The following is a 27,194-nucleotide window of genomic DNA, read 5'->3' as shown; positions in this document are numbered from 1 at the left end:
TCACAGAAATAACAAGAATGATACCATTTTTGAAGGATTTTTTTTTTCTGTTTGAATTTTGAATTTCTCCCACATAGATCATATAAATATCTTAACAGAAGAGGCTATCTATTGCTCAAGGCTGAACTGTGGGTTCCTTGGTGCTCTTTGGGTTTGGTTGTTTTCTTAAGGATGTTTCATTACCAAACTTCGTAACATCTTCGGTGCTAGAAGAGAGTGGGGTTTGCCCCACTCCCTTCTAGAACTGATGGTGTTACCTAGATGGGTCATGAAACATCTGCAAGAAAACAACCAAGCTCAGGGAGCACCAATGACCCCATAAACATTAAAAAAAACCTACTGTGTGGAACACTACCTCAAAAAAATTATTGGGGCCCAAAATGAGAATTTTCCCTCATTGCCTCAAAATAGCATATACATTTTTTGGGGGAAGGGGGATTCTGTGATTTCTTATCAATAAAAAAAGAAGCAATCCTTCAATGAGAAACTCAAGCTTGATCCAAGATGCCAGCAATTTTTGCATATATGTGAGTCTCTATTTGGCGCCACTCAGAATGTCCAAGTGTGACTAGATATGCATGGATGCTGAGATCCAAGCAAAGGTTTCTCATCAATCAAGAGGTTTTGGATTGGTGGCTTTCACATTTCTTTGGGCCCAAGCCTGGTGTGTTCATTGCTTAATGAAGTAGTGAAGCTTCTGATGAATCAGCAATGTCAACCATGGAGCCCTTTCACTTGACAGCATTCAGTATGAAGGTCCTTTGACAGAACCTACTTCAGTTAGCTGAGCTGAAGCAGAAGCCCCAAGGCAGACAACTGCCTCGCAAAACCCAGGAAGGCCAGAAGGCCCAGGTAAACCAGGACGTCCTGCTTCTCCTGGAGCACCTGGAACACCTCGCTCTCCATGTTTGCCATTGAGAGCTTGACCAGGTTGACCAGGGGGACCTAGAAAAATGAAACAATGTACAGTTTATAATTGCGTACCATACCCCCTTCCATAACCACTATTACTTCTCAAATTTCTAAAAACACCATCAGCACTAAAAAGACTTGGGTGAAGTCTCAGAATTCATGTTCTCTTAGCCACGTACTTACTGACATCACCTTGCAGGAAAGAAGGCCTGAACAACAAGACTTGGACATGCAACAAACAAAATCTAACACCCAAGCTGATGTGAACTGGAGGCCAGCTAGCTCCTAATGGCCAATGCTTCAGATCTGGTAAAGAAGGAACACCATAGGAAAAGAGACTATGCAGACTGTACACTGACGTCCCTTGAGAGCGCCAACAGTTTCTACAAGAACTAGACCTAAGAGCTCTTGATATCAATTGTTTAGAACAGGGGTCTCCGACCTTGGCAACATTAAGACTTGTGGATTTCAACTCCCAGAGTTCCTCAGCCAGCAAAGCTGGGAGTTGAAGTCCACAAGTCGTAAAGTTGTCAAGGTTGGAGACCCCTGGTTTAGAAAGCAGTGGTGGGCAGAAGACATCGTGGTGAAGCTAGACATCACCAAAGAGTCTCTATAGCCCAAGGTCTCTTCTGCCATTGCTTCTTCTACTTCTCCAGATATAGATCTTTCATTTCTTTCTTGCAAGTACAAAATCTATTGTATCCATAACTAAATGAAGATGTATAATATCCCCCAAAGTCATCTCCTCCAGACCTCTTGTGACAGCAACTCCTTCATCCCTCCCACCATGAAAAATGATTGAACAATTCCTTTTCTCCTTCCCAGTAAAGAGAAAACAAAATCTTTCTCAAGGGAGACAGCTATACTCTAAAGAGAGTTACACTGCACTGATTTTATTACCTCAAATCCATAGCTGTAAACATATCAGCACTTTCTCTAAAACCTCAAAAGATTCACCTGTGGTTTATTTTGTGCAGTGTCTGGAGATGGAACTTTTCCACAACTATTTATTTTATTTTATTTATTAATTTTATGCCACTCATCTCCCCTAAAAGGTGACTCTGAGTGGCTCTGAATGTCCTCCAAAGATCTCCTGTGTAGTGATTAGCTAGAATGTCTGGGAATTCTAGACGTTATTCCACACTTGGAGGTGGAAGCCAAACTTACAGGTCTGTTTCTCTCAAGGTAACTGAACAGATCCTCTCACCTGGTATGCCTGGAGGCCCTGGCATCCCTTGATGTCCATGGCCAGGTTCTCCATGGTCTCCTTTCTCACCCCTCTTTCCTGTGGGATAAGGAAACCACAAACGTTAACGTTAATTAGAGTCCCATTTTGTAGATCTGCTGTTTGACTGGACCTTCTTCCCAGTTCTTCCCGATTAAAGACAGCCACAGGGGTTCCAAAAGCAAAAATTCAGGACACACTTGGAAGAAACTCAGATTGGCTCCACGCTAATTCACTGGAGTGTAACAGGGGGAAAAGGAGAAAAATAATCAGGCTTTTAAGATTCTGTGCTGACTCCTGATGATTGCCTGGACAAGTTTTCTTGGCAATGGTTTTAGAAGTGGTTTATCATTGCATCCTTCCTAGGGCTAAGAGAGAATGACTGGCTCAAGATCATCCAGTTGGAATTGTGCCTAATGCAGAACTATAACTCACAACCTTCCGTTTCTAGCCTGGTTCCTTAACCATTACACCAAACTGAATCTCTAAGAATCTGTTATTATAGCCTTTATCAATATAATTCCAAAATATGGAGTCTGATCAGAGCCACCTTGGAGGGCCCTTATCTCTAAGTAACTGACCTATAAAACATAATCCATAGAAATCCTTAGCTGTTCCTGGTGCTTGGATGGATTATGCAGATTCTATCAAGAAAATACTTCAGGAACCTTTTCTGATATCCTGCAATTATACTGGAATGACAACTTCCAATAACAGATTTATAATGGAAAAACAAAAGAAAACTTTCATAGTGTATGAGAATGAAAAGGGAGAACAGGAGGATCCACTGTGGAGTCCTAAGTGGTAAAGGCTGAATTCAGTTCAGGATGAATTTTCAGTGGCACCAAGATAAAGGTGCCATCCAAAATATTAGGGGATTGAACAGATGTTCCTGGCAAGATTCTCCAGGCAATTAATTCCAGATGTTGTTAATATCCAATAAGTAGAGATGAGGTATCTAGCTTTTGGACAGTTGACTCCAGCGGAGAGTAATTCTTTTCCCAGTATGAATTAAATTTTCTTTAGCAAGATTTGTTGAAAGGTTTGGCAAAGGAAGAATTCCCCATTTAGAACCCACATGTTTCCTAAAGAATTAGGATGGAGTATTTTGTAATTTCTTTCTAATGCTTCTCTGGGAACTTCAAGGATAAAGTCCTTCAGGTTGATCAGGAATAAATTTGCAGGTCTTTGCATTCACGTCTTCTAAACCCTCACAGATAACAAAACCTTACATGAAGTTTCCATGCAAAGATCTTTTCCTACCTTTGGGTCCAGTGTTGCCTATCTGTCCAACAGCTCCTAAGATTCCTGGAAGGCCACGGGAACCAGGATGTCCATGGGGGCCTTGGGAGCCAGGTGGTCCAGGAGGCCCTGGAGGGCCAGGTGGTCCCATCATGCCACTTCCACCCAAAGTTTCTCTTTTCGCACTCACAGCTAACTCGGCCAGTTGTTCTGGAAGGCAAAGATGAAAAGAAAAGCTCCATCTCCCAGGTGTCCTCCGCCATCCTTCCCAAATGCAGGAGGTTGACAGTGAAAACATGTTTCTCCACAAATGTACTTTGCTCCTCAACAGCTGTGTTTACACAACTGCGTTAATTACCATCCTAGCAGCTGTATTTGCACAACATGATGAGCTGGATTAGTTTTCATTTGGTTGAACGGTTTCTAGATTAATGTTTTATATGAACCCGGCTAGTTTGTTAGCTTATGATTCAAGTTACTGAAGTAGACATTCAGAAAATGGATTAAATCATAACCAAGTAAAACGTATTCGGTAACTGCTGCTTGATTCTTGGGAACTTTGAAGATATGAACATGGAACGTACATATCTTTTTTTCAACCTCCCAATTTAGCCTACAGCTTTGGAATTCCTTGATGGTTCTTCCTTCAGGAATTGATCAGCCTTGATTCTGCTTAGCTTCTGAGCCTGGGCAATATTGACGAGGGATTGCCTCTGCTTAGATCATGGGTGGGGAATGATGGTGCTTTTATGACTTCTGGACTTCAACTCCCAGAATTCCTGAGCCAATCATGCTGGTTCAGGAATTCTGGGAGTTGAAGTCCACAAATCATAAAAGGGCCATCATTCCCCTCCCCTGCCTTAGATCCTGAGCTTTACATATTAAAATGGCTGGCTCAGGAATTCTGGGAGTTGAAGTCCACAAGACATAAAGGGGCCATTGTTCCTTGCCCTGACTTAGATCAGAAGTCTTCAAACTTGGCAGCTTTAAGACTTGTGGACTTCAACTTCCAGAATTCTCTATACTCCAGAAGCTATGCTGGCTGGAGAATTTTGGGAACTGAAATCCAGAAGTCTTAAAGCTGCCAAGTTTGAAGACCTCTGACTTAGATGGTTTTACTGAACATGGGTTAATGAATGGCCATTAATTAAGGATAAATGGAACTTGCAAGTCAGATCACCCACAGGCCATCTGCATTTTGTTTGCATCTCCGATCACCCCACATCACACTACAGATAGTCCTCAACTTACAACAATTTGTTTACTGACCGTTCAAAGTGATGATACTGAAAAAAGTGACTTATCGCCGTTTTTCACATTTGCAACCATTGCAGCATCCCCACGGTCATGTGATCAAAATTCAGATGCTTGGCAACTAGTTCATACTTATGACCATTGTTGTGTCCCAGGGTCATGTGTTCAACTTTTGTGACCTTCTGACAAGCGAAGTCAATGGGGAAGCCGGATTCATTTAACAATCGGGTTACTAACTTAACAACTGCAGTAATTCACTTAAGAACTGTGGCCAGAAAAGTCGTAAAATGGGGCAAAACCCATTTAACAAATGTCTCACTTAGCAACATCCATTTTGGGCTCAATTGTGGTCATAAGTCCAGGACTCCCTGTAGTAAAAACTGGCCAGCAGAATTTCAATGGGGCAAAATTCAGGCTGGAGTTGGGGATGGATTTTAAGCAGGAGGATGGGTGTTCACACAAGCCCATTTCAATGAAACATACTAGAAAAGACACACATTTCGAGGGATGTCACACAACGTCAATCAAGAAACCCAGCTGCAGCCCCCAAATATGTCTCCAGACGAGTGCCAGGCCCAGAGGGATAAATCACTGCCAAGTTTGTGGTGTTTGATTCATGAGCTTTAATTTCCATTTGGCCCTGGGTCATCACATTGCTTAGCATGTGGTTTGGCCAGCGGTGGCCTTTTGATACACTGACCTTGTAGCATCTTGATCACGACATCAACAATATGCTGATCTCCGGTGTCCCTGCCCTGGGGAGTGGAAGAGAAGCCGTGGATTGTGATCTTCTCCTACATCACAATGCCAGCAACCACAACACTCTTAAATCAGTTTGTCAGGACCTGAGATCCCCGCAGGGAGGCTTCAAGTTTATTATACTCAAGCAGTGTCTGTAAAAAACTAGTCTGCTTTAGTCTTCAATTGCCTACCAGCATCTGGGCTCGTCATTCCTGTCATTCCTTTCACCCACCCCACCCCACCCACCCACCCACCATGCGCGTGCACACACAGAAATCTTCAGCCACAGATGCTTTTTAGTGGAAATTTATATGCTGGATAGATAATGCCTGGAGAAATGTGTACAGCATCTATTAAAACAAGAAGGAAGGCATTTATTTATTTAATTTTCCTCCCTTCTGTAGGGCAGCGGTTCTCAACCTGTGGGTCGGGACCCCGTTGGGGGTCGAATGACGATTTGCCAGGGGTCGCCTAAGACCATCGGAAATATGGGAAGTATACTTGCGAGTCGAAGAATCACGCTCCAATGGTTGACTCCACAAGCCAGTGCAGACTCTTCAAATCGCTAGCCGAATTCGGCTTCAGGCACAATGAATTAAAAAAGAGAGAAATCTTTGCTCTGTTGTCTCCCTCTCGAGCCAGCTGCAATCACTCCCAATCGCTAGCCTAATCTGGCTTCAGGCGTGATAAACTTAATAGGGGAGGAGTCTCCGCTTTAATGCCTCCGTCCTCAAGGCAATCGCAAGCAGTTCAGATCGCTAGCCAATACGGCTTCAGGCGCGATAAATTCAAAACGAAAATAATTTTACAGTTGGGGTCGCCACATCATGGGGAATTGTATTAACGGGGTCACCACAGTGTGGGGAATTGTATTAAAAGGGTCGCAGCACTATAAAAGTTGAGAATCACTGCTGTAGGGAATATCTTCCCCTGTAGGGAACAAGGCAGTGGCTGAACAACCCGTTCTGCCCTTTCCTATCAGTTGGTTGGAAAGAGAATGGACTGGTATTGGATGCTCCTGCCAATATCAAGACCAGCAGAGTGAAGAAGAGTGGTGAAGGCACCAGGCTGGAGATTGTGAATTCTAGTCCTGCTTTAGGCACTGAAGCCAACTGTTTGGTCTTGGACCATTCTCTCTCTCTCTCAGCCGTGGAAAGGAAGCAATAGGAAAATGCTTCCAAACTCTTGCTAAGAAACAGCAGGGGCCAGATTCCAGGAGTCAACACCATCTCAAAGGTTACATGTATAAGTATATTTATATGTATCTGTATCTGTATCTGTATCAGTATCAGTATATACTGTATGAATAGGCAGAGACAGAGATGACTGAGACAGGGAGAGAGACAGAGATAGGAAGGGAGAGAGAAAGACAGAGAGATATTGCTATAGTTTAATTAAAACATTCCAAAAATAATCAGGAGCAGGAAGTTATGGTTCTTAGCATTCCTCTTGCAACCATCTAACCTGAAGGTCCTTGACGTCAGCTTACATGGTTTCAAGAGGAATTCTAAGAACCATATTTTCCTACTCCTGAAGGTCCTTCACTTACACCACTGTAGTCCCAGGGCTTCACCAGAATGTCTTTCATGAAAGTGAAATTGCATTTAAATGGTGGCAGTCTGAAGGAGCGTTTCTGCATGTAGCAGATTGTCTCAGTGAGAAGAGACGTGTGCAGAGGCACCTCAGAAGAGACCGGCCAAACCGTCTGTTTGTCACAACAATGAAATGGCTCTCAAACGTCAAGGATCAAAGTTCTTCAAAAGCAGACTCATTTCAGGGGACTCGTTCCAAGTTGGAGCGGGCAGCCTCCTCTAAGACTGAACCTCTGAAGGGGGAATGGTTGAGTGACCCAATGAAAGAGGCACCATGCAGTTGGAAGGCCAAGTCAGAGCAGTACCACGCTAATCTTTAACAAGAATCCCAAGTAACGTCAGTACTCCCCCTTTTGACAGAATTCCATGCCACAAAAATTCTGCCTAAGATGATACTTAATTAGAAGTCAGAACTCGCATGTACAGACCCATAATGAAACCTCCTCAGTAGATCTCAAGAGAAAAAAAAAGACCTTAGAGATCTTTTTTCTCTAAGATCACCTCTTCTGTAGTGAGGTATATACCAGGTTGACACCATCCTTCAGAGGATGTGGAAATGAACCCCTAAAATTCTCCTTAATGGTAACACAAGGATTTTGAAGTTGAAGTCTGTACATTTTATAGTAACAGTATAAAGAATTGGAAGGGACCTTGGAGGTCATATAGTCCAACCCCCTGCTCATGCAGGAGAGCTGTACTAGGGATTCGAACCGCTGAACTGCTGACCTTTCTGATTGACAAGCTCAGTGTCTTAGCCATTAAGCCACCTAACTGCATCCCACCATGACATGGAACTTTTATGACATTTACTTACTGGGGTACCTCGCAACCCAGGCATTCCAGGTATACCACGTTCCCCATTAGGTCCTCGAGGGCCAGGAGGTCCCGGGAAACCTCTGATTCCAGGTGCTCCGATGTCTCCAGGAGGTCCAGGAAAACCAGGCTCCCCACAAATGCCTGGCTGTGAAAGGACAAGAACAGAGTTTCTTAACCTCAGCCACTTTTAAGATGTGTGGACTTCAACTCCCAGAATTCCCCAGCGGGAATTGAACCCATGATTCAATTAACAATCGGAAGTGGAACTGCTGGAAGTGTCATTGTAAGTTGACATAGTCATGGAATTTTTCACTTTACAACCGTGTCACTTAACAAGTGAGTTGCTGGGCCCAATTACAGTCATTAACTGAGCACCGCCTGTATTAAAATCCCACCAAACGGCGAGAAGCAGAAGTAGAAACAGATGCATCCATTTTCATTTTTAATATGGTAAATATCAAAAAATATAACTCATATAAACAAAAACTCTTTTGGGATCCTCCAACAATTTTGAAAAGTGAGAAGGTGTCCTGAGAGGAAAGTAACAAAAAAGATCGAGCTATTTTAAAAATATGCAAAAATCTTCCAGTGAGTAACAAGCGTGATTTTGTATTATGTTAAAGAAAATTGCCTGATGTTTGCCTTAGCATTTATTATCAATTTTTTATTCCTTGCTATTTGAAGGTGTTCAAAATGTAAAACAGTATAATTATATAGTATATGCAAGGGATAAGCTACAGAGAGGTAAAAACTATTTTTTGTATAAAGTTACAGATCCACCAAAATTATCATTTTGTTCTTAGCATAAATAACCCATTACTCAAGCCTTTTTTTCCCATAAGAACAATTATTTCTCATCCCCAATCATAAAAGTTATTATATATATATGTTTCCATATTTATATATATGGATACCCAAGACTGTTCAAAATAAGATATAATAGCAAATAATTACCTCCCCCTTTGATCCAGGTTCCCCCAATTCCCCCTAAAAATAAAGAACAAAGAGAAACGTTTAGCTGAGGCTCCAAATAGGAAAGAGGTTTTGAAACTTCTGGGGAAGAACAATTAACCAGTGGAACAGCTTGCCTCCAGAAATCATGGGCGCTCCATCACTGGAGGCTTTTAAGAAGAGACTGGACAGTCACTTGTCTGGAATGGTATAGGGCTTCCTGCTTGAGGAGGCTGGACTAGAAGACCTCCAAGGTCTCTTCCAACTCTGTTATTCTGTTACTCTATCAAGGAGCTGGCAAATTAACCAGCTTCTCAGAATTCCTTTCTGGACCGGGAGAAGACACAGGATCAGCCACATTCACTCCAGACAGCAGCTCTCCATCAGGAGACTGTAAGACATGGTCTCCAGCAGGTTCAGAGCTCTGGGAGCCAAGGGAATAGCCATCTTCACTCAAACGACAGTCAGCCCCTTTGAAAGGATACTGGAGTCACCTATTTCCTTTCTTAATCACTTCTGGAAATTGCTCATTAATAATTAAGAGGGATGGACTTCAACTTCCGCCTGCTGGCTGGAGAATTCTGGATGTTGAAGTCCACCCCTGTTAAGAGGGCTGAGATTAAGAAACTTTGCTGTAGATCATCTCACCTTCTGCCCCTTTCCTCCAGAAAGGCCTTCAACACCAGGATTCCCCTATGAGAAAAGAAGAATAAGCTATAATAACAGTCTGTCAGTGTATAAGAGTTCATGAACTGAAATAGACATGGCAACAGGTCAGCCAATGGGGACTGTTTGGTGACTCAGACAGTTTGGAACCTGGGCGTAGCTTAGCTTGACTGTTATGTGTAAACAAATTGGTTTGTCCTTGCATTATTGCTTCTGTGATTATATAGATTCTGTACCTATGGATTCTGAGTTCTGGTTCTGGCTTCTGCTGCATGGGTATTGTATACATACATCATGCTTTATATTACTGTATATAAAGAAGTTTCTTTATACATGAATCCTGCTGAATTCTTTATTTGTGTGCTGGATGGACTGCTGCAAACTCTGTCCTTTCATGCAATGACCACTGCCACTGCCTCGCCAGGCTGCTCCAGGCAAGGGGGCAGCACTGCGCAGGTACAGAAAAGTGTTTTCTCTCTTCACCCTCTATCGACCTGCAGCTCACTTATTTATTTTTTATTTCAATTGACCTCACACAGACCAGATGCGGGCCAGTAAGAGGGCCAGATGTGAACCGGGGACCGTAAAATGCCCAGGTCTGATCTGGAAGGTCCTAGATGAAGAGAGGTTTTCTAGCTACTGGAGCAGAGAGAAGATGCTTCTTAACTTTTAAGTTTGGAGATAGCTTGACCTCTGGACAGAGACATCCACAGGATCTGATGCTTCAAGTCAACAGAATGAAAATAGCACTGTGGGCATTGCAATGATTGATTGTGCCCCTTGTATACATGTCAGTCTTTAGATCTGTTGGTGGAATTGATAGGGTCAAGCCCTTTCAGCCCACTTTTTGGGGGCGGGGGCTGACTAGGTAGAAGGGTGCTCCCTCCTGCTTCATTTCCACCCCATCTGAAGAGGGCTCAACTGCAACCTCCGAAATTCAGCCATTTTATTGTAAAACAGCAGTGTAATTTCAGGATCCTGGGGTGGGGGTGGGGTCGGGTGGAGGCAGCAACGGCATGCTGGGTGGGCTGCAAGAAGCCCACCTAGTCCATATCGTGGAAGCCCATTTGAGCTGCAGTTGACTCAAATAATCAGCCAATCAGAGAGAAAGTGTTGCTGGTTTTTTGCAAAAACAGATTCTTAGCTCATCATGCAGATTGCTTGGGAAAAAGACATTTAAAAGCTTCAGAGAAATCCTGCCTTAATAAATGCACTAATAAAAGAAAGCTGGAGGGTTCTTATCTCACGTCTCAAAATTCTGTATTCTAACCCCGAATTGTTGGTCTTAAATCTCCTTAAAGGAAGTCCGTGTGAATCTTGCTTCTATGAACATGTGCTGCAGTTGTGAGAGTTCGATGCCTGTTTTTCTCCATTATCCCAGGCCATTTAATCTTTCCACTTGCCCACATGTGCCGAGACTCTCTGAGCTAACGAAAATCTTTCTGTTTTTCCTTATTTATTTCATAGTTATTGACTAGGCTGCATCTGCTGCTGTTTCACCATTGATTTCTATGGATTAATTGTACAACTCTTTGTATGTTTTGTTAGCTGTCTAGGGAATATTTTATGCTGAAGGCATCACCAGAACAAAACTTAAAGAAAACTTAAAGAAAATATGATCAAAAGAACAGGGAATAAATTGCTGGTTGCTTCACTAGGGTAGCTGTGTAGTAACAATGATTAAAAGGGGGAAAAATGCAACAGATGTACTTACAATGCCGCCTTTGGAGCCACTTTTTCCCGGGAAGCCCTACAGAGAAGAAAAAGGGGGAAATATGAAATTTTGAAGAAGTGGAATCTAGCTCTCTGAGAAGGTTTTTAACAGGTTTATTCCAGATAGTTTGGGACTACACAATTCCCAAATTGAATATCCAGGAAAACTAGATAGTCTAATCATGACCAATATCTTTTGGGAATGACTAGAGGTGGCCTAGAGTGGAGCTCTTGCCTAACAATCAAGAGGTTGTGAGTTCGATCCTAGGTAGAGGCAGATGTAGGGTCTCCTGCTTGGGCAGAGGGTTGGACTAGATGACCTGCAAGGTCCCTTTCCAACTCTGTTAATCTGTTACTAGACTATGCCAGTTACGGGATTTCAATGGATACCAGGTTGGCTACTACACAAAACCAAATAATTCTGATCCCACAAGGTTCTTATATTGTTCTTACTGGCAGCAACCTAATTAACAATCCAAGTCTCTATTCTGGGCCATCAACTTCAATGTTATCCAGATCAGGACAAGCCACTTTTTGGCTCATTCAGGGTCTCAGTGAGGACTAAGAGCGTTAAGGACTGCCTCGTAGGCCGAAGGTGGTAGGGCTGAATAAAGGAGTGAGCAGAGCTACAGCCCAAAGTGATATAATGCTATATGAGAATGACCTTGGAGGTAAGAGATGCTGCCTATCTGGTTAGATAAGAGAGGGCATAATCTGCAGCTGCATAACAAAAAATGTAAGCCTTCCCAGTTAGACCAGGTAAGAAGAAACAGCCAGATGACAAACATCTGTAACCCAGGTGTAGGATGAGGGTGGGTTCTCTGAGCTTGTGGGTTGGTTTCCGAATGTTTTGTTACCAGACTGGGTTATATCTTCAATGGAGGTTAGGGGGTGTCTGTGTTCTTCTGTTTATAAGGGCTTCAGGTGGGGGTCTGTCAAGTGAGGGTCTTGTGACGGGTGAGCTGTGAGTCATCAGTGAGTCTTGTGATGGGTCTTGTGATAAGGAGATTACATCAGGTCACATTGACCTACAACCAGCCTACGAACCGCTCAGAATCCAAATCAACCACACAGCCAAGCAGCGACAGCACCAACCCTCAGCCAACCCATGCAACCCCCACCACCAGTTCACCTCCCAACGACACTGACCTGCTGTAACCTCCCCACCCCAAGACCCATCACAAGACTCACTGATGACTCACCACAAGATCCTCACTTGACACACCCACTCCTGAAGCCCTTAGAAACAGAAGAACAATGACACCCCCTAAATTCCGCTGAAGATGTTACCTAGCCTGGTAATGAAATGTTCAGAAACCAACCCACAAGCTTGGAGAACGAACCCTCAACCACAACCAGATGAGCTCCTCTGTAATTCTACAGATGAGCTAATCTGTAAAGCTGCATAAACAGAATGTTGCAAGTACAAATCACCTTTAGAGCCTGAGAATTTAGGGAGGCTCCTCTTTCTGACCCTCTTTCTCCACCCATTATGCAGCGTTGGTTATTCCCTCTCTTATCTGTTCTCTAGGCAGAGCAGCATGGTGGCTTAGAGGTGGAGCTCTCGCCTCACAATCAGGAGGCTGCGAGTTTGATCCTAGGTAGCGGCAGATATTTCTCTCTTTGGATGCAATGAGTAATTGTGTGTTGTAAACTCCACATAGGCGCCAGGAAGGGCATCTGGCCAGTAAAGTCTTGAGCTCCATTCAGTTGCCCCAGTTGCCTGATGCAAGGGATTACAGGGTTGTTAAAAGGGAAAAAAATATGTTCTCTAAGCAGCATCTCCTCCCCTCTGTCTGCCAAAGTCATTCCGACATACCATTAGAAGTGGGCAAGGTCACAATTTATTCTCTCTCTCTCTCTCTCTCTCTCTCTCTCCCCTCTCCTACCCTCTCCCCCACACACACACACATACACACACAACCTTTTGGGGTGGCACCTATATTCTGAGATCAGTAATGTAACACATAGGAGTGCTTATGACCACAATAATTGTACTGAATGGCACTCAAAGATCTTCACAATCAAAACATTTTAATTAAATACTTAAAGTTGCCAAAATCTCATTACATTGCCGTGTCTGATCTGTTCTATGAGGTCATATGAGCTATTATCAAATCTCCCTTTTTTCCTGTTTTTGTGAATCGGTTAACATTTTACACTTCTAGGTACGTACCAATGCTACATTAAATCATGGAACACTGCAGGAAAAATGGGGATTGCAAAGACAAAAATCTTGCAGAGTGTTGTTGTTGTTTTTAAATCAGAACTTTCAAATTGACCATTGCTGATCACAGAATTTTGACTTCAAGTCAGGAAGATCAAAATATTACCTTGCTGCCTTTAACTCCTGGGAGCCCCTGTGGCCCTGGAATTCCAGGGGGCCCCTGGTCTCCTTTAGGACCCTGAAAGAGAAGAGAAAAAAGGGAAGAAAAATGGGAGGCAGAAAAAAAGAAGACAAGAACAAAGACAGACACACATACTCAAACTTTATTTATCAAGTTTGATAAATAAAAAACAGTCTCTTGCTCCTACAATAAAGCCTGAATTTTTCACTCAATGGGTTTTAATCAATAAAGGAGAATATTTGTAGCTCAGGGTTGAAACGAGGAGTCCTTGGTGCTCTCTGAGCTTGCTTGTTTTCTTGCAGATGTTTCATTACCCAACTAGGTAACATTATCAGTGCACTTGTATATAGAGAGCAAACCCCACTCCCTTCCAGAACTGATGATCTTACCTAGTTTGGTAAGAAACTTCTGCAAGGAGATAACTAAGCTCAGAGAGTCCCAAGGGACCCCTCAATAGGTTTTGAGGGGATGGAATAGGATGGAAGGGACAAAATTGAATTTGCCAAAGAACAACTTTTGGTGAATCAGTCCAGATAATGTCTGTAGATTGTGTGTATTTGGATTTAATGCATCCTTTCCTCCCAGTTGGGCCATTAAATCAAAGTTTTACTGTATCTGCCGGCCACGAAAAAATAGCTGGCAAAGATTTTATGTGACATAGCTTAGCTACTTTCACAGGCTGTCTGAAAGATATACAATTCATAAAAGCAAAGTGTTGTTAATTAAACAGCAATAACTTCTACCCTGCCTGGTGAATACACGCTAAAGCCATAAATTGAGGGTGGGGGAGATAGCTCTAAAGTCTTATGTGGCCAATAGCCCCTCTGCTTTGCATTTTGAATGAACTAAAGGATCTAAATTCATTAGATTAAATTCATTAAATTCAATATGAATCTTTGCATTAACCACTGATAATGGCTGGTTTCATTTTTTCCAAATATAAGGGTGTCCTCTAAGACTAAGATGATTTTTGTAAATTTTTGTTCCATTCAGTTGTGTCCAGTTTTGGGGAGATTGGACAACTTTCCATAGTTTTCTTGGCAAGGACTTTCAGAATTGGTTTGCCATTGCCTTCTTCTTAGGGCTGAGAGGAAGTGAGTGGCATGTCCAAGGTCAACCAGCTAGATACTGTATGTGCCTAAGGTGGAACTAAAACTCACAGACTCCCAGTTTCTATGCTTATTATTTTATTATTTATTTATTTATTATTATTTATTTATTATTTATTTATTCATTTATTTTTAGTTTTTAATGCTTATCATTAAGTGTTGTATCACCAAGTGTTAAATTGTACCCTATGACCGTCATTTGTGTTGTAAATGTTGTACCTTGATGAAGGTATCTTTTCTTTCATGTACACTGAGAGCATCCGCACCAAGACAAATTCCTTGTGTGTCCAATCACACGTGGCCAATAAAAATTCTATTCTATTCTATTCTATTCTATTCTATTCTATTCTATTCTATTCTATTCTATTCTGACCTGATGTCTTCACCACTACACAAAACAGACCCTTTTCATAGGGTTAGAGGAAGCTAAACAATTAGCAAGCTAAGTATTCTTGCCTTAAGTATAGCTGGCCCTACTATCAGGCAATACTGTTGATCAGAAGGTCAGCAGTTCAGTGGTTCGAATCCCTAGTGGCGCATAACAGAGTGAGCTCCCGTTACATATCCCAGCATGTAAAAAATGCAAGTAGAAATATAGGGACCACCTTTGGTGGGAAGGTAACTGTGCTCTGTGCGCCTTGACCATGGAGACATCTTCGGACAGTGCTGGCTCTTCGGCTTAGGAACGGAGATGTGTACCATCCCCTACAGCCAGAAATGACTAGCATGCATGTGCAGGGGAACATTTATCTTTACCTTATTATCAGGCAATTTGGCACAGATGATTGACAAAGGCTGTATCCACCTGATGATATTTACAAAAATATTTTATCCATGGTAAAAAGAAAGGCAAAGAAAGAATGTCCATTCAATTGCTTAAGGAGTTGGGCTTTCCAAGGATCTCTATTTCCTTCTTGGCAGGAAGCAAAGGGGAGCTGTTTGGATCCAAGGGTTCATACTCACCACTTTTCCCTGTGGACCTGAAGGTCCCGTAGGCCCCCTCTCACCCCGATCTCCCTGCAAAAGAGAGGATGGAAGATCAGGTGGTCATGGGCAGAAGGAATAACCTTGAGGAACAGGAGGAAGAGCTGCAACCAAGGCAACAGCCACAAAGGAAAAATCTGAATATTGGCAAGAACTGAAATCTAGATAAGTGACTCAGACAAGCCACTCCTTTGTTCTCAAAGACAGAGGGGGAACCATATTCAGCCTTGCAGGCAGAGCTGAAATCCAGCAGGTTCTGACAGGTTCTGGAGAACCAGTAGCGGAAATTTTGAGCAGTTCGGAGAACCAGCAAATGCCACCTCTGGCTGGCCCCAGAGTGGGCTGGGAATGGAGATTTTGCAATGTCCTTCCCCCAGGAGTGGGGAGGGAATGGGGATTTTGCAGTATCCTTCCCCTGCCACGCCCATCGAGCCACGCCCATCGAGCCACAGCCACAGACCTGGTAGTAAAAAAATGGATTTCACCACTTCTTGCAAGGATCTTTCTATAATTGATAATAAAATTAGTTATTAACAGGCATGACTTCCTAGTTGAGTCTACATCAACTAGGAAGTCATGAATCAGGAGGTCCAATTCGCCATTCACTCTCAGTTTTCCACATAAAACAGGGGTTCAGGATTCCAATTTCCCCCAAAAGGGTGGAACTATACCTTCCAGAAGCCCCAGCCAACATGAGCCATGATGAGAGAGGCCAAAAGTTGCCATTCCGTCTTTGAAGGACCATTGTAACTCACAGTAACTCCAGCCTGAATAGAAGATCAGGATTTCCAAAAAGAACATTGTATCTTAAGAGGAGAGGATGGAACACCTCACAAAAGTCTTAGAAAAAATCAGACATTTCTGGAACAGGGGTCTCCAACCTTGGTCACTTTAAGACTTTTGGACTTCAACTCCCAGAATTCTCAGCAAAGCTGGCTGAGGAATTCTGGGAGTTGAAGTCCACAAGTCTTAAAGTGACCAAGGTTGGAGATCTCTGTTCTGAAAAATTAAATGGACAACTGAAATCCACTCTCTATCGCCCACAAGATGGAAGAAAGTCTTCACCTCACAGGGGAAATTTTGGAATATTAGAATATTAGAGTTGTAAGTACTGTAAGCCTAATTTCTTTGCAGACTCACTTTCACCCCAGCGATGCCTTGAGGACCCACTGCTCCTGGTGGACCCGGCTCTCCCTAAAAGAGGCAATGAAGAACAAAATATGAATATTTGAATATATATATATGAATATATTTAAAATATAAATATGAATAAAATATAAATAAATAAAATATGAATAAATAAATAAAAGAAAAAAATATGTAGCATTTTGCTTCAAAAACCTGTGGCAAGAGAAATAAATACTGAATCAAAGAAAAACATGCATGCTATGAAAGTAAGTCAAAGTTATTTACATATGATTTGTTCAGCTCAGCACAGCTGGTGGCCTTTGCTGGCTTGCTTGTATTATTTCATAGGGCAATGCTTCCCCCTTCTGGCAGCGACTGGGAGTGCAGGCATCACAACTATCCTTTGGGGGGAATTTGAAACAACCAGCAAAATGCCAGGTGGAGCCTGGGACTTTCTCCCCAGCCAGGGAATTGTCCAAACTCCAAGAATTCCTGTCTTGAATTCCTTTATTTCTATGCTTATAGGCAAGAAAGATGACATGAAGATGTCTTTGGAAAGTAAATATTTAGCTGGCTTGGTTCCCATCACCAATCTCTTTCCACTTATGACTGAATGACTATAACTTGTTGCTGGCAATCCTTATGATTTATATTGATATATTGACCATCAATTGTGTTGTAAATGTTGTACCTTGATGAACGTATCTTTTCTTTTATGTACACTGAGAGCATATGCACCAAGACAAATTCCTTGTGTGTCCAATCACACTTGGCCAATAAAAAATTCTATTCTATTCTATTCTATTCTAAATGATCTGGATAGTTCTTAAGGAGACATCACCAGGTTGCTGAATCCACTGGAAAAGGAAGCTGTATTAAAATCCTTCTACCCCTCCCTCCTCCTCCTCCTGCCCCCTCCTCCTCTTCCCCTTCCCCCTCCTCCTCCTCCTCTTCCTCCTCCCGAAAGACTCAATAATAGCAATTCTACTGAAACTTATATACCGCTTCACCGTGCTTTACAGCCCTCTCTAAGCGGTAGACAAGTGGATAAAAAAGTCAAATCCAGTCTAAACATCTGGCTTTGTGACAATCATAATATATTATTATCAATAATAACACTGTATTGTATTATAATAAAATCATAATATACAAGTAGCCCTTGACTGAACAACAGTTCATTTGGTGACTGTTTGAAGTTACAATGGCAATGAAAAAAGTGACTTATGTCCGTTTTTCACACTTACAACACAGCAGGATCCCTCTAGTCACGTGATCAAAATTCAGATGCTGGGCAACCGGTTCCTATTTATGACGGTTGCTGCCTCCCGGGGGTCACGTGATCAGTTTTTGTGACCGTCTGACAAACAAAGTCAATGGGGAAGCCGGATTCACTTACAACTGATTGAACGACTGCAGGGATTCACTTAACAACGATGTCAAGAAAGGTCGTAAAATGGGGAAAAATTAATTTAACAACTATCTCACTTAGAAACAGAAATTTTAGGCTCAATTGGGGGCGCAAGTCAAAGACTACCTGTATTAGGATTTTTTTTAAAAGCTTGAACGAAAGTAATGGCAGATCACTTATCCTTATTACTAAAGAGACTTTCTGCTTTAGACCCTCTTAGCCAGCCAGTTTAAACTTCTGGTTTTTTTTCTTTTTTCGACTTTACTGTTCCCCTACTTAGACAAAATTATTTGCAATATGAGAAGAGAAAAAAAAGCAGAATGCCTTTGCCTTGCAGATCCATCTAAGTAGCAGCAAGCTTCAATTTCCTCCTGTGGGGACATGATTTTGATCACTTCAAGGGGTTCAGAACACCAAAGCCCTCTGGCTTCCCCAAAGCCTTATGGCAGATGTGGGCGATGCCCTCTGCAAATGCAGGAAGCACGAGATTTGGGGTTGGGGCCCACTTCTCCTTCTGCAGGGGCCTCTGAGCTACCACTGCACCAACAGACACAGTCTTGGCTTTCATGACCATAAGCTGAAACCTGGAAACAGTGAGATGGAGGCTCAACTAAATAGAAGTGAATTGTTTTGGGAATCATCTTGTTTTTTAAAAAAAAAAAAGATGAATAATGCAAAAAAAAAAAGGAGGGGAAGATACACGAAACAAGGAAGGTGATGAAAAGAACATTTTTTTTCAATGCTCTCAAAACTGCGGTTGATAGAAGAGAGAAAGAGATGGAAACCCTCTTTTACTTACAATTTTTCCAGATGGCCCAGGTAAGCCTGACGGGCCACGTGTTCCTGGTTCACCCTAGGAAGGCATTAAGAAGAAAATTCATATAATCCATTCCCAATTCATCAGAAGTGCTTGGAAGAGGTAAACTAAGATAATAATTCAAGTAACAAGAACAGGAAGAGGCTCAAGTCCATACCTTGTCTCCAGGACCACCTTTGCTCCCAGGAGTGCCTGGCAAACCCTTTGAGGAGACAAGAATATATCAGAATTAGAATAGAGTTGGAAGGGACCTTGGAGGTCTTCTAGTCGAGCCCCCTGCTCAAGCAGGAGATTCTATACCATTTCAGACAAGTGACTGTCCAATCTCTCCTTAAAAACCTCCAAGGATGAAGCACCCACAACAAGCTGTTCCACTGGTTAATTGTCCTCACTATTAGGAAGTTTCTCCTTAATTCCAGGTTGCTTCTCTTTTTGATTATTTTCCAACCATTGTATTTTGTCCTGCCCTCTGGTGCTTTGGAGAATAAATTAACCCCCTCCTCTTTGTGGCAACTTCTCAAATACTGGAATACAACTATCATGTCCCCCCTTAATTATGTCCTTCATAATTTGGAAAAATCCAATTTATTTGGTCTACACCAAGTCTTCAATGATCTGGTTGCAGAGAAGACACCAGAGAAGCTCCGGAATCATTTTCTTTGAGAGTGGGGCCCTGTTGTAAAATGGCATTAGATGGGAAGCTCACTTCAAGCCAGACTTGACTCCTGGTAACTACCTGGACAAGTCCCTAAAGTTTTATTGGCAAGATTTTCAAAGCAGTTGCCATTATTTCCTTTCTAGGAGTGAGAGGGTGATTGGCTTGAGGCCATCCAACTGGTTTTGTGCCTAAGGCAGAAGACCTTATGGTCTTCTGGGTTCTAATCCAGGCTCACCATCACTACACCAAACTGGCTGTCATTGCCTTCAAGTCAATCTTGACTTTTGGTGTCTATATTGGGGTGTCCAACCATGGCAACTTTAAGACTTATGGACTTCAAGTCCCAGATTTTCCCCTGGCTACCTGGGGAATTCTGGAAGTTGAAGTCCCTAAGTCTTTAAGTTGCCAAGGTAGGACACCCTTAGTCTACAAGAACAAAGTCCTGTTGTTTTCTTGGCAACATTTTCAGAAAGTCTTTTTCTCTGCCAGGGGTGAGAGAGAGGAAGTGGCCGAAGGTCATCTGTGTGGTTTCCATGTCTAAGGCAGAAGGTTTTTTTTTTTATTATTCCAGTGTCTTTAATTATTCCACCAACTGTCCTCTCACAATGCCCTGGCATCGTTTTAGAAGCTCTGCTAGCCTAGGAAAATAAGCAATGTTTTTAAATTCAGCAATAATTACAGAGGCAATTATTTCTCTGAAGACTCTCTTGTTCTTTTGGAAGGAACCCATTTCTGTAGCAATTCCTGTCCTTTTCACTTTTGGGAAAAGGTTTCCTGAACCTGTCCATAATACATAATTTCCCATTAGAGTTCCAATTTACAGTAATTACAATTTGGGCAGGTACCAGCCCATTTTTAACAAAAAACCTGGTGACTTCCTTTCAAAGAAGGCTTCAGGGTTGTTGGGCATTTGGGCTGGGGTGTTTTTGTGGCTTGGAGGAAAACCAAGCAGCAGGTGTTCCATTTTAAACGTTGGTAGAATTCAAGTTTAGTTTTGGGTGATGATGGAACCTAATTTGTTCTGTTTTGGAACAACACAATACTTACAGCCACTCCTCTGTGTCCCAAAGGCCCTGGAAGGCCTGGTTGACCCACACTTCCCTATATGGCAAAAAAGAGAAGGAATAAGGAAATTAGGAAAGATGCAAAGAGAACGGCAAGTACAGGTAGTTCTCTACTTACAACATAATCATTTAGTGACCGTTCAGAGTTACAACTGAAAAGTGATTTATTTTTCACACTTACGACTGGTGCACCATCCCCACATCACGTGATCAAAATTCGGACGCTTGACAACTGATTCATATTTGTGATGGTTCAGTTGTGGGCGTAAGTCAAGGACTCCCTGTATTAGCTACCAGATGGATGGGATGCTTTATTTCCTTTCTTTAAAACAGAAAGAACTTAATGAAACTAAATTTGAAATGGAATATCCCAGTCTGACTTAAGCAGAACACAGGTAGTCCTCAATGTACGACCATTTGTTGAGTGACCATTCAAAGATACGATGGCGCTGAAAAAAATGATTTACAATTTGTTGTGTCTTGCCCGCTCTCACCGCAGCCGGGGTCTTCTTATCTGCTTCCGAACGCTGAAGAATGTCCTAGTATGCCTCCCGGCCCCAGCCCTGGCTCCATGCCCAGACAGGCTGAGGAGGAGGGAGCACCTCCCGGCCCCAGCCCTGGCTCCATGCCCAGGCAAACGGAGCAACTAGACCCCTCCCCCTCCCCCACAGCATGTGAGCCTGAGGGAGGTTTATTACCAACAGCTGCCAACTGGAGTGACTCTCGCTTCAGAAGAATTGATAGGCGGCGGCGTCAGAAGGAAGGGAGGGGCAGGCCTGGATAAGTGCTGAGTCATGGAGCCACACCCCATGGCCTATATAAAGGATCTGCTTTCTGGCAGTCTCTGAGTCAGGCAAAGTCGAACTTATCTTGCTGAAGTCACTTTCTGGTCTCCTGCCTGCCCTGAGGACTTTGCTAGGACTTTGGCAGAGCTGCAGAGGCACGCCTGATTCGGATTTCCCTGACCCGGCCGTCAGCGGAGGAGTGGGACACGACACAATTGTTCCTCGCACTTACAACCATTACAGCGTCGTCACAGTCACATGATCATCATTTGGGCCCATGGAAACCGGCATGCATTTACATCGATTGCAGCGTCCCAGGGTCATGTGATCCCCATCTGCAACTTTCCCATGGGACTTCTAACAAGCAAAGTCAATGCCGGAAGCCAGATTCGTTTTAACGACTGCATTGGAAAAGATTGTAAAACTGGGTGCAATCAAGTGGTAACTCACTTAAGGACTGCATTGCTTAGTGACAGAAGCTCCAGTCCCAATTGTGGTCGTAAGTCGAGGAATACCTGTCAAGTGGATAGATTCCTTCCATGATTTGAACATTATATTCAGTTGATGCAGGCTAAAAACTCCATTTCACTTCTTTGCCCTCACATTGTCTTGTGTGATGACTCCCTTGGATGATGACTCAGATTCTTCTTAGAGGTCGGCTCAAGGGAGGATGAGCTCATTCCCGGCACATCAAGGTTAATCAATGACTCTGGACAGCCAGCCAAAGAGATTTCTAGGGGGCTTTGGCTGGGGACAGCTTGTAGGAGCGGATGGTCAGTGAAGAGGGGAGGAGGAGCTGCCTTCCATGGTGGATCCAAGAGCGCGCAGGGCAGAGAAAAGACAAGAGCAACGGAGATCTGCCAGATTATTTGGGAGAAGGCCCCTCCCGTCTCAATGAGCTGCACCGGAAAGCTATTTATCATGGGCAGGCAGAGGGAGCCATTGCATGTTTTATTACATGTTTGATTTATGACTGTGTGTGTTTGTTTCTGGTGCTTCCTGCTTGACTTTGCGCCTTGGAGACTCTGAACTTCTTGGGGTGTATTACAGTTTGGCGTGGTGGATTTAAGTTTGTTTAGTGGACTTATTTGTTGGAGCACCTTTCCATTGCTTTATAGACTATTGGCCATTGCCTTGTCGATTAACCTTGGCCTGCTTGTGGCTGGATTTATTTGGGGCATTTCTGAGGCTGGGTGAAGGAAACTGCTGGGGAACATCAATAAACTCTCTAAAGCAGGGGTCTCCAACCTTGGCAACTTTAAGACTTGTGGAAAGTCTTAAAGCTGGCTGAGGAACTCTGGGAGTTGAAGTCCACAAGTCTTAAAGGGACCAAGGTTGGAGACCCCTGCTCTAAACCACACATACATGTATGTGTGAGTGAGTGGGACAGCACATCTTGCTGGCTCAAATCCAGTTTTGTTATCAACCACTATTCCAATTTTTTTCCCCTACTGCCTATACATTGGATTTCTGTTTCCTAACTGCATGACTTCATTCTGTGCTTTACAGCCCATTTCGTTCATCTATCAACACTGTTTTGAATCAAATTCCATTTCTAGCGTCTAAGGTATAATCTAAATCCACCAAACATATCTCCTCTGCAGATCAATAAACAATCCACCCACCTCATCAACCAAGGTGTTAACAGAAATATTGACCAAGTGAAAAGAAAGGCTAAACTGCACCCCGAGACAAATGTTGGCCCTGAATTATGTTTCTTCCACCCCACCCCATCTTCTCTTGCCACCTACAGTATTCAGCCCTACTAACAATTACATAAAAATATTAATTTTAATAGTTATGGTTGTGTTAGTTCCATTAAATTAGCAGTTACATTGCCTTGGGTCTTAAGACATTTAAAACATGTCACAGTCATGGCAACATGACTGTGACATTTCTTGACATCTGGCATTTCTTGATTGATTTCAAAAAGCTTAGCAGTGTCACATTTCTATGTAGGATTACAGGAGTATAATGGGAAGTTGTAAAGCATCTTAGGAGAATGGTGTGGCAACCCTCTTCAGGATCATTTCCAAAAAAACATCATAGGTGAACCATCTCCCTGAAGTCATCAGGAATCAAACTGGACCAGAGAATGACTTATTCATCTCCAAGGATGTATGGTAGGGGAACAACTGTGTTTCCCAGGTCAGGAACTGGCTCCTGCTTAGGGGAACACAAGAAAATATGTTCCGGACTCTTAGCTTGCAACCCCAGTTCTGGTGGCCCTATAAAAAATGACTTCCCTCATTTCATCTCTGGATATTTTTCCCCCTACGTCAGGGGTCTCCAACCTTGTCAACTTTTAAGACTTGTGGACTTCAACAGCTTTGCTGGCTGAAAAAAATCTGTGAGTTGAAGTCCACAAGTCTTAAAGTTGACAAGGTTGGAGACCCCTGCCCTAGGTGAAGGTGGGCTGATGGAAGGATTGGTCAAAAAAGTCAAGACAGCACCCATACCAACATGGTCATGGTGGTTCTCCATCCAGATGTGCTGCTGTGGATTCTACTCACTTTTTGAGATCAATCATAAATAGCCAAATGTTGCACTTCTTGAGGGCCTCTTCTTACCTTCACCCCAGGAACTCCAGGAAATCCATCTTTGCCATCAATCCCAGGAAGACCCTAGAAGGGGGTGAGGGGAAAGAATGGGGCATTATTTCTGACCTCTAATGGAAAAATTAAGCCAGCTTCCCTACGTGATTATTCCCAAAATCTCACTGGGCTCGAAATAATATGTACTCACCCGTGTTCCTTTGGGGCCCATTTCACCTTCAGCACCCCTGAAACCACGAGGACCCTCAAAAAGAAGAAGGCAAAGGCTCTGTTATTGGTATGTGTACCAATACACCATTATGAATAACAGATTGGAAGGGACCTTGGTGGTCTTCTACTCCAACTTCCTGTTCAAGCAGGAAATCTTATACCAATGATGGCTAACCATATTTTTAAAATAGTTTTTATTAAGCTTTTTACCTTTAAAAACAGAAAAAAAAACCAGGGACAAAAACATAGTAAAAAACAAGAGAAACATAACTATACATATATGCCATTTTTACATCCTTCTGTATCGACATGCATATTCTCTATTTATGTTCAATTTTCCTGCTAAATACATATGTTTACATTATACTTACTTAAATAATCAATACTTTGGGATTAACAATAATTAATAACTCAGCCAGCTGGCTGAGGAACTCTGGGAGTTGAAGTCCACAAGTCTTAAAAGAGCCAAGTTTGCAGACCCCTGCCTTATACCACTGACAAGTACTAACAAGTACCTGAGAAGTACTAAGTCCAGGAAATCGACTGAATATTAACCTCCCAGGTTCAGAGCTTTAAGAAAACCAAAGGTTGCTTCATGAATCAAGGCCTCAGAACATATAAGCAAGGCTGGACTGGGCTAATTCTTGGATGGGAGACCACTCAGACATCCCAGGACTGTAGATGCAGCTTGGGAAGTCAGAGAAGCTTCAGCTCTGAAACTCTAACCACATTTTTCAGCTTTATTTACTTCAATAAGAAACTCCAAAATAAATGGGGAAAAGTTATTTCTTGCAGAAGAGTATTCAAGAAATACTTTTTTGCAAGAAAAACTTTTCTCTATTTATTTTTGGAGTTAACTTGTTGAAGTAAATAAAGCCGATGGATTCAGTAGATTAATATGTGTGGGTATTACCGTAGATGCACCAATTTTACTTCCTCCTCCTTTCAGGGAAGTAGAATTGGCACATCTAATACCCACGCATATTAACACACAGAGTGGTGGAAGTTATTCAGCTCTTCCCCAGAAATGGAGAAGGAACAAATGCATTAAATATACACAGGTAGTCCTTCACAGACAATGTATGACAGTGTAACAATGAGTAACCTGACTTTATGACCGTTTTTGCAGTTGGTGGTTAAGCAAATGCAGTAGTCATAAAGCAGCCTCAGTGGTTGTTAAGTGAACACAGTGGTTGTTAAGCAAACCAATGGTTTGCTATATGTATAGTTTTGCCAAAAATTGAACAGTGCTGTTTTTTTTTTTTAAGCGATCCTAAAATGCAGCCTGTGCGACAGTGTAAACGAACTCACAGCAGCCCATGTTGCTGAGCGCTCAAAGTTCAGTCATGTGAATGTGGAGCATCAGAAATTCAGAACCGGCTCATAAGCGCCTGTTTGGGTCAATTCGAGGACACCCTGTAGAGTGCCATTAGTGCTTTGGTACAACGCTCCGCTTTTCAAAGATTTAATGCAATATTTCAGAAATATAAAATCACTCACAATTTCTCCCTTCTCTCCAACTTGTCCTGGGGGCCCCTTGGGACCATCTTCACCCTAAATCATGGTTACAGAGAAAGCAATGAGTAAAAGTGTTTATGCAGCAGGATCAGCCTGAGCAAATCCATCTTAGCTGTAGCCACTCACTATGCATATTAATGGGCTAATTGTAAACCAGTGAGTACCTCTGCATAACACACCAGTCTGGGCTAATGTTAAGGACAGGGGGGTTCTTTGGGGCTTCATGTGATGCAGGAACTGGGGTTCCTGGGTCTTCAATAGAATAATCCCAGTGCCTCTGAAAAAGCTGACAAGTGAGGAAAAATGGGAGCAATCTGGAGCCCCATTACTCTTAAATTCTGAAAGTGTGAGAAAACGTATGGCTAAGACGTGAGTAGCGCTGGAGACACAGCCACTTAATTTTGGGTGCCGTAACCTTGAGAGCTGCAGATCAAGAAATCCATTGCTCCAATCTTTCCTTAATCTTAAAATTGGTTAAACATCCAATATTCTCTAAGAGTCACATTTTCAGGATGTAAGGAATGTTAATCATCAGGTTTTATAAGTGAGTACAGAAGGGTTTTTAGGATGGAAATTCTTGGGATCAGAATCATCCCCAAATTCAAAATGCCAACATGAAAGGATTAGGGATTGATTCCTTCCTTCCTTCCTTCCTTTCCTTTCCTTTCCTTTCTTCCTTCCTTCCTCCTTCCTTCCTTCCCTCCCTCTCCTTCCTTCCTTTTTCCACTCTTCCTCTTTCCTTTTCTTTCCTTCCCTTCCCTCTCCTCTTCCAAGGATCACAGGTTTGAACAAATTACCAAAATTACCTTTAGCATCCCTTGTGAATCCATTTATTTTATTTATTTATTTATTTTGTCACAACAATATACGTAAGCATCACACACACAAAAATTATATAGTATATAAACATATATATGAAGAAATGAAAGGAGGTATAAGCATATATATATAAGCATATATATATATTTGTTTTCCCAGAAGCACGAAGCTGAAGCCTGAAGATGACGAATGAGACTTCGTCGAAACGTCGCCAAGACACTTCCAATTTTACATATATATATATATATATATATATATATATATATATATATATATATATATATAGGGGCGGGGGGAAACAATAGGGCAGAAAAGAAGTTCTTCCTGGCAGTCAACCTCCTTACATCAAGCCAGGCAGAACACAGGGTGGTACATGAACCACTTTCTTTCAAGGGAAATGTCACACCTTGCTAGTTTTTTCCTCCTTATCCAAAGAATTTTGCCCAAGAAGAGAGGGAGCTTTATTTATTTTATTTATTTTTATTTATTTATTTAATCATATTTGTATACCGCCCTATCTCCCAAGGGACTCAGGGCGGTTTACAGCCAAGTAAAAAATATACATAAATACAAGTTAAAACCCCAATTAAAAAACTTATTAAATACGGCCAAATATTAAAACCCCAATAGAATAGTAAAAACCCCATTAAAACCAAATTTAAAATTTAAAATTCTAGTC

The 27,194-nt window shown here is 42.3% G+C and overlaps 1 protein-coding gene across 1 annotated transcript in view; it reads right to left on the bottom strand.

Annotated features, from left to right (window-relative positions):
* Positions 1–610: 610 nt before the first annotated feature.
* COL9A2 (collagen type IX alpha 2 chain) overlaps positions 611–27,194 on the bottom strand; it is a 70,710-nt gene continuing 44,126 nt past the window's right edge. The window contains exons 15-31 of the mRNA XM_058195900.1: positions 25,679–25,732; positions 24,159–24,212; positions 23,984–24,037; positions 20,612–20,665; positions 19,064–19,108; positions 18,889–18,942; positions 16,694–16,747; positions 15,533–15,586; positions 13,446–13,517; positions 11,114–11,149; positions 9,382–9,426; positions 8,737–8,769; positions 7,781–7,927; positions 5,334–5,388; positions 3,401–3,589; positions 2,120–2,197; positions 611–945 (exon numbers count right to left, since the gene is read on the bottom strand). Of these exons, the coding sequence (XP_058051883.1) occupies positions 746–945; positions 2,120–2,197; positions 3,401–3,589; positions 5,334–5,388; positions 7,781–7,927; positions 8,737–8,769; positions 9,382–9,426; positions 11,114–11,149; positions 13,446–13,517; positions 15,533–15,586; positions 16,694–16,747; positions 18,889–18,942; positions 19,064–19,108; positions 20,612–20,665; positions 23,984–24,037; positions 24,159–24,212; positions 25,679–25,732 (1,278 nt within the window). The 3' untranslated portion in view covers positions 611–745. The remainder of the gene's footprint in view (positions 946–2,119; positions 2,198–3,400; positions 3,590–5,333; positions 5,389–7,780; positions 7,928–8,736; positions 8,770–9,381; positions 9,427–11,113; positions 11,150–13,445; positions 13,518–15,532; positions 15,587–16,693; positions 16,748–18,888; positions 18,943–19,063; positions 19,109–20,611; positions 20,666–23,983; positions 24,038–24,158; positions 24,213–25,678; positions 25,733–27,194) is intronic.

The sequence above is a fragment of the Ahaetulla prasina genome, chromosome 10, assembly GCF_028640845.1.
Source record: "Ahaetulla prasina isolate Xishuangbanna chromosome 10, ASM2864084v1, whole genome shotgun sequence".
NCBI classification, from domain to species: domain Eukaryota; kingdom Metazoa; phylum Chordata; class Lepidosauria; order Squamata; family Colubridae; genus Ahaetulla; species Ahaetulla prasina.
The sequence above is the reverse complement of the archived record's forward strand: the minus strand, read 5'-3'. Positions and strand labels throughout refer to the sequence as shown.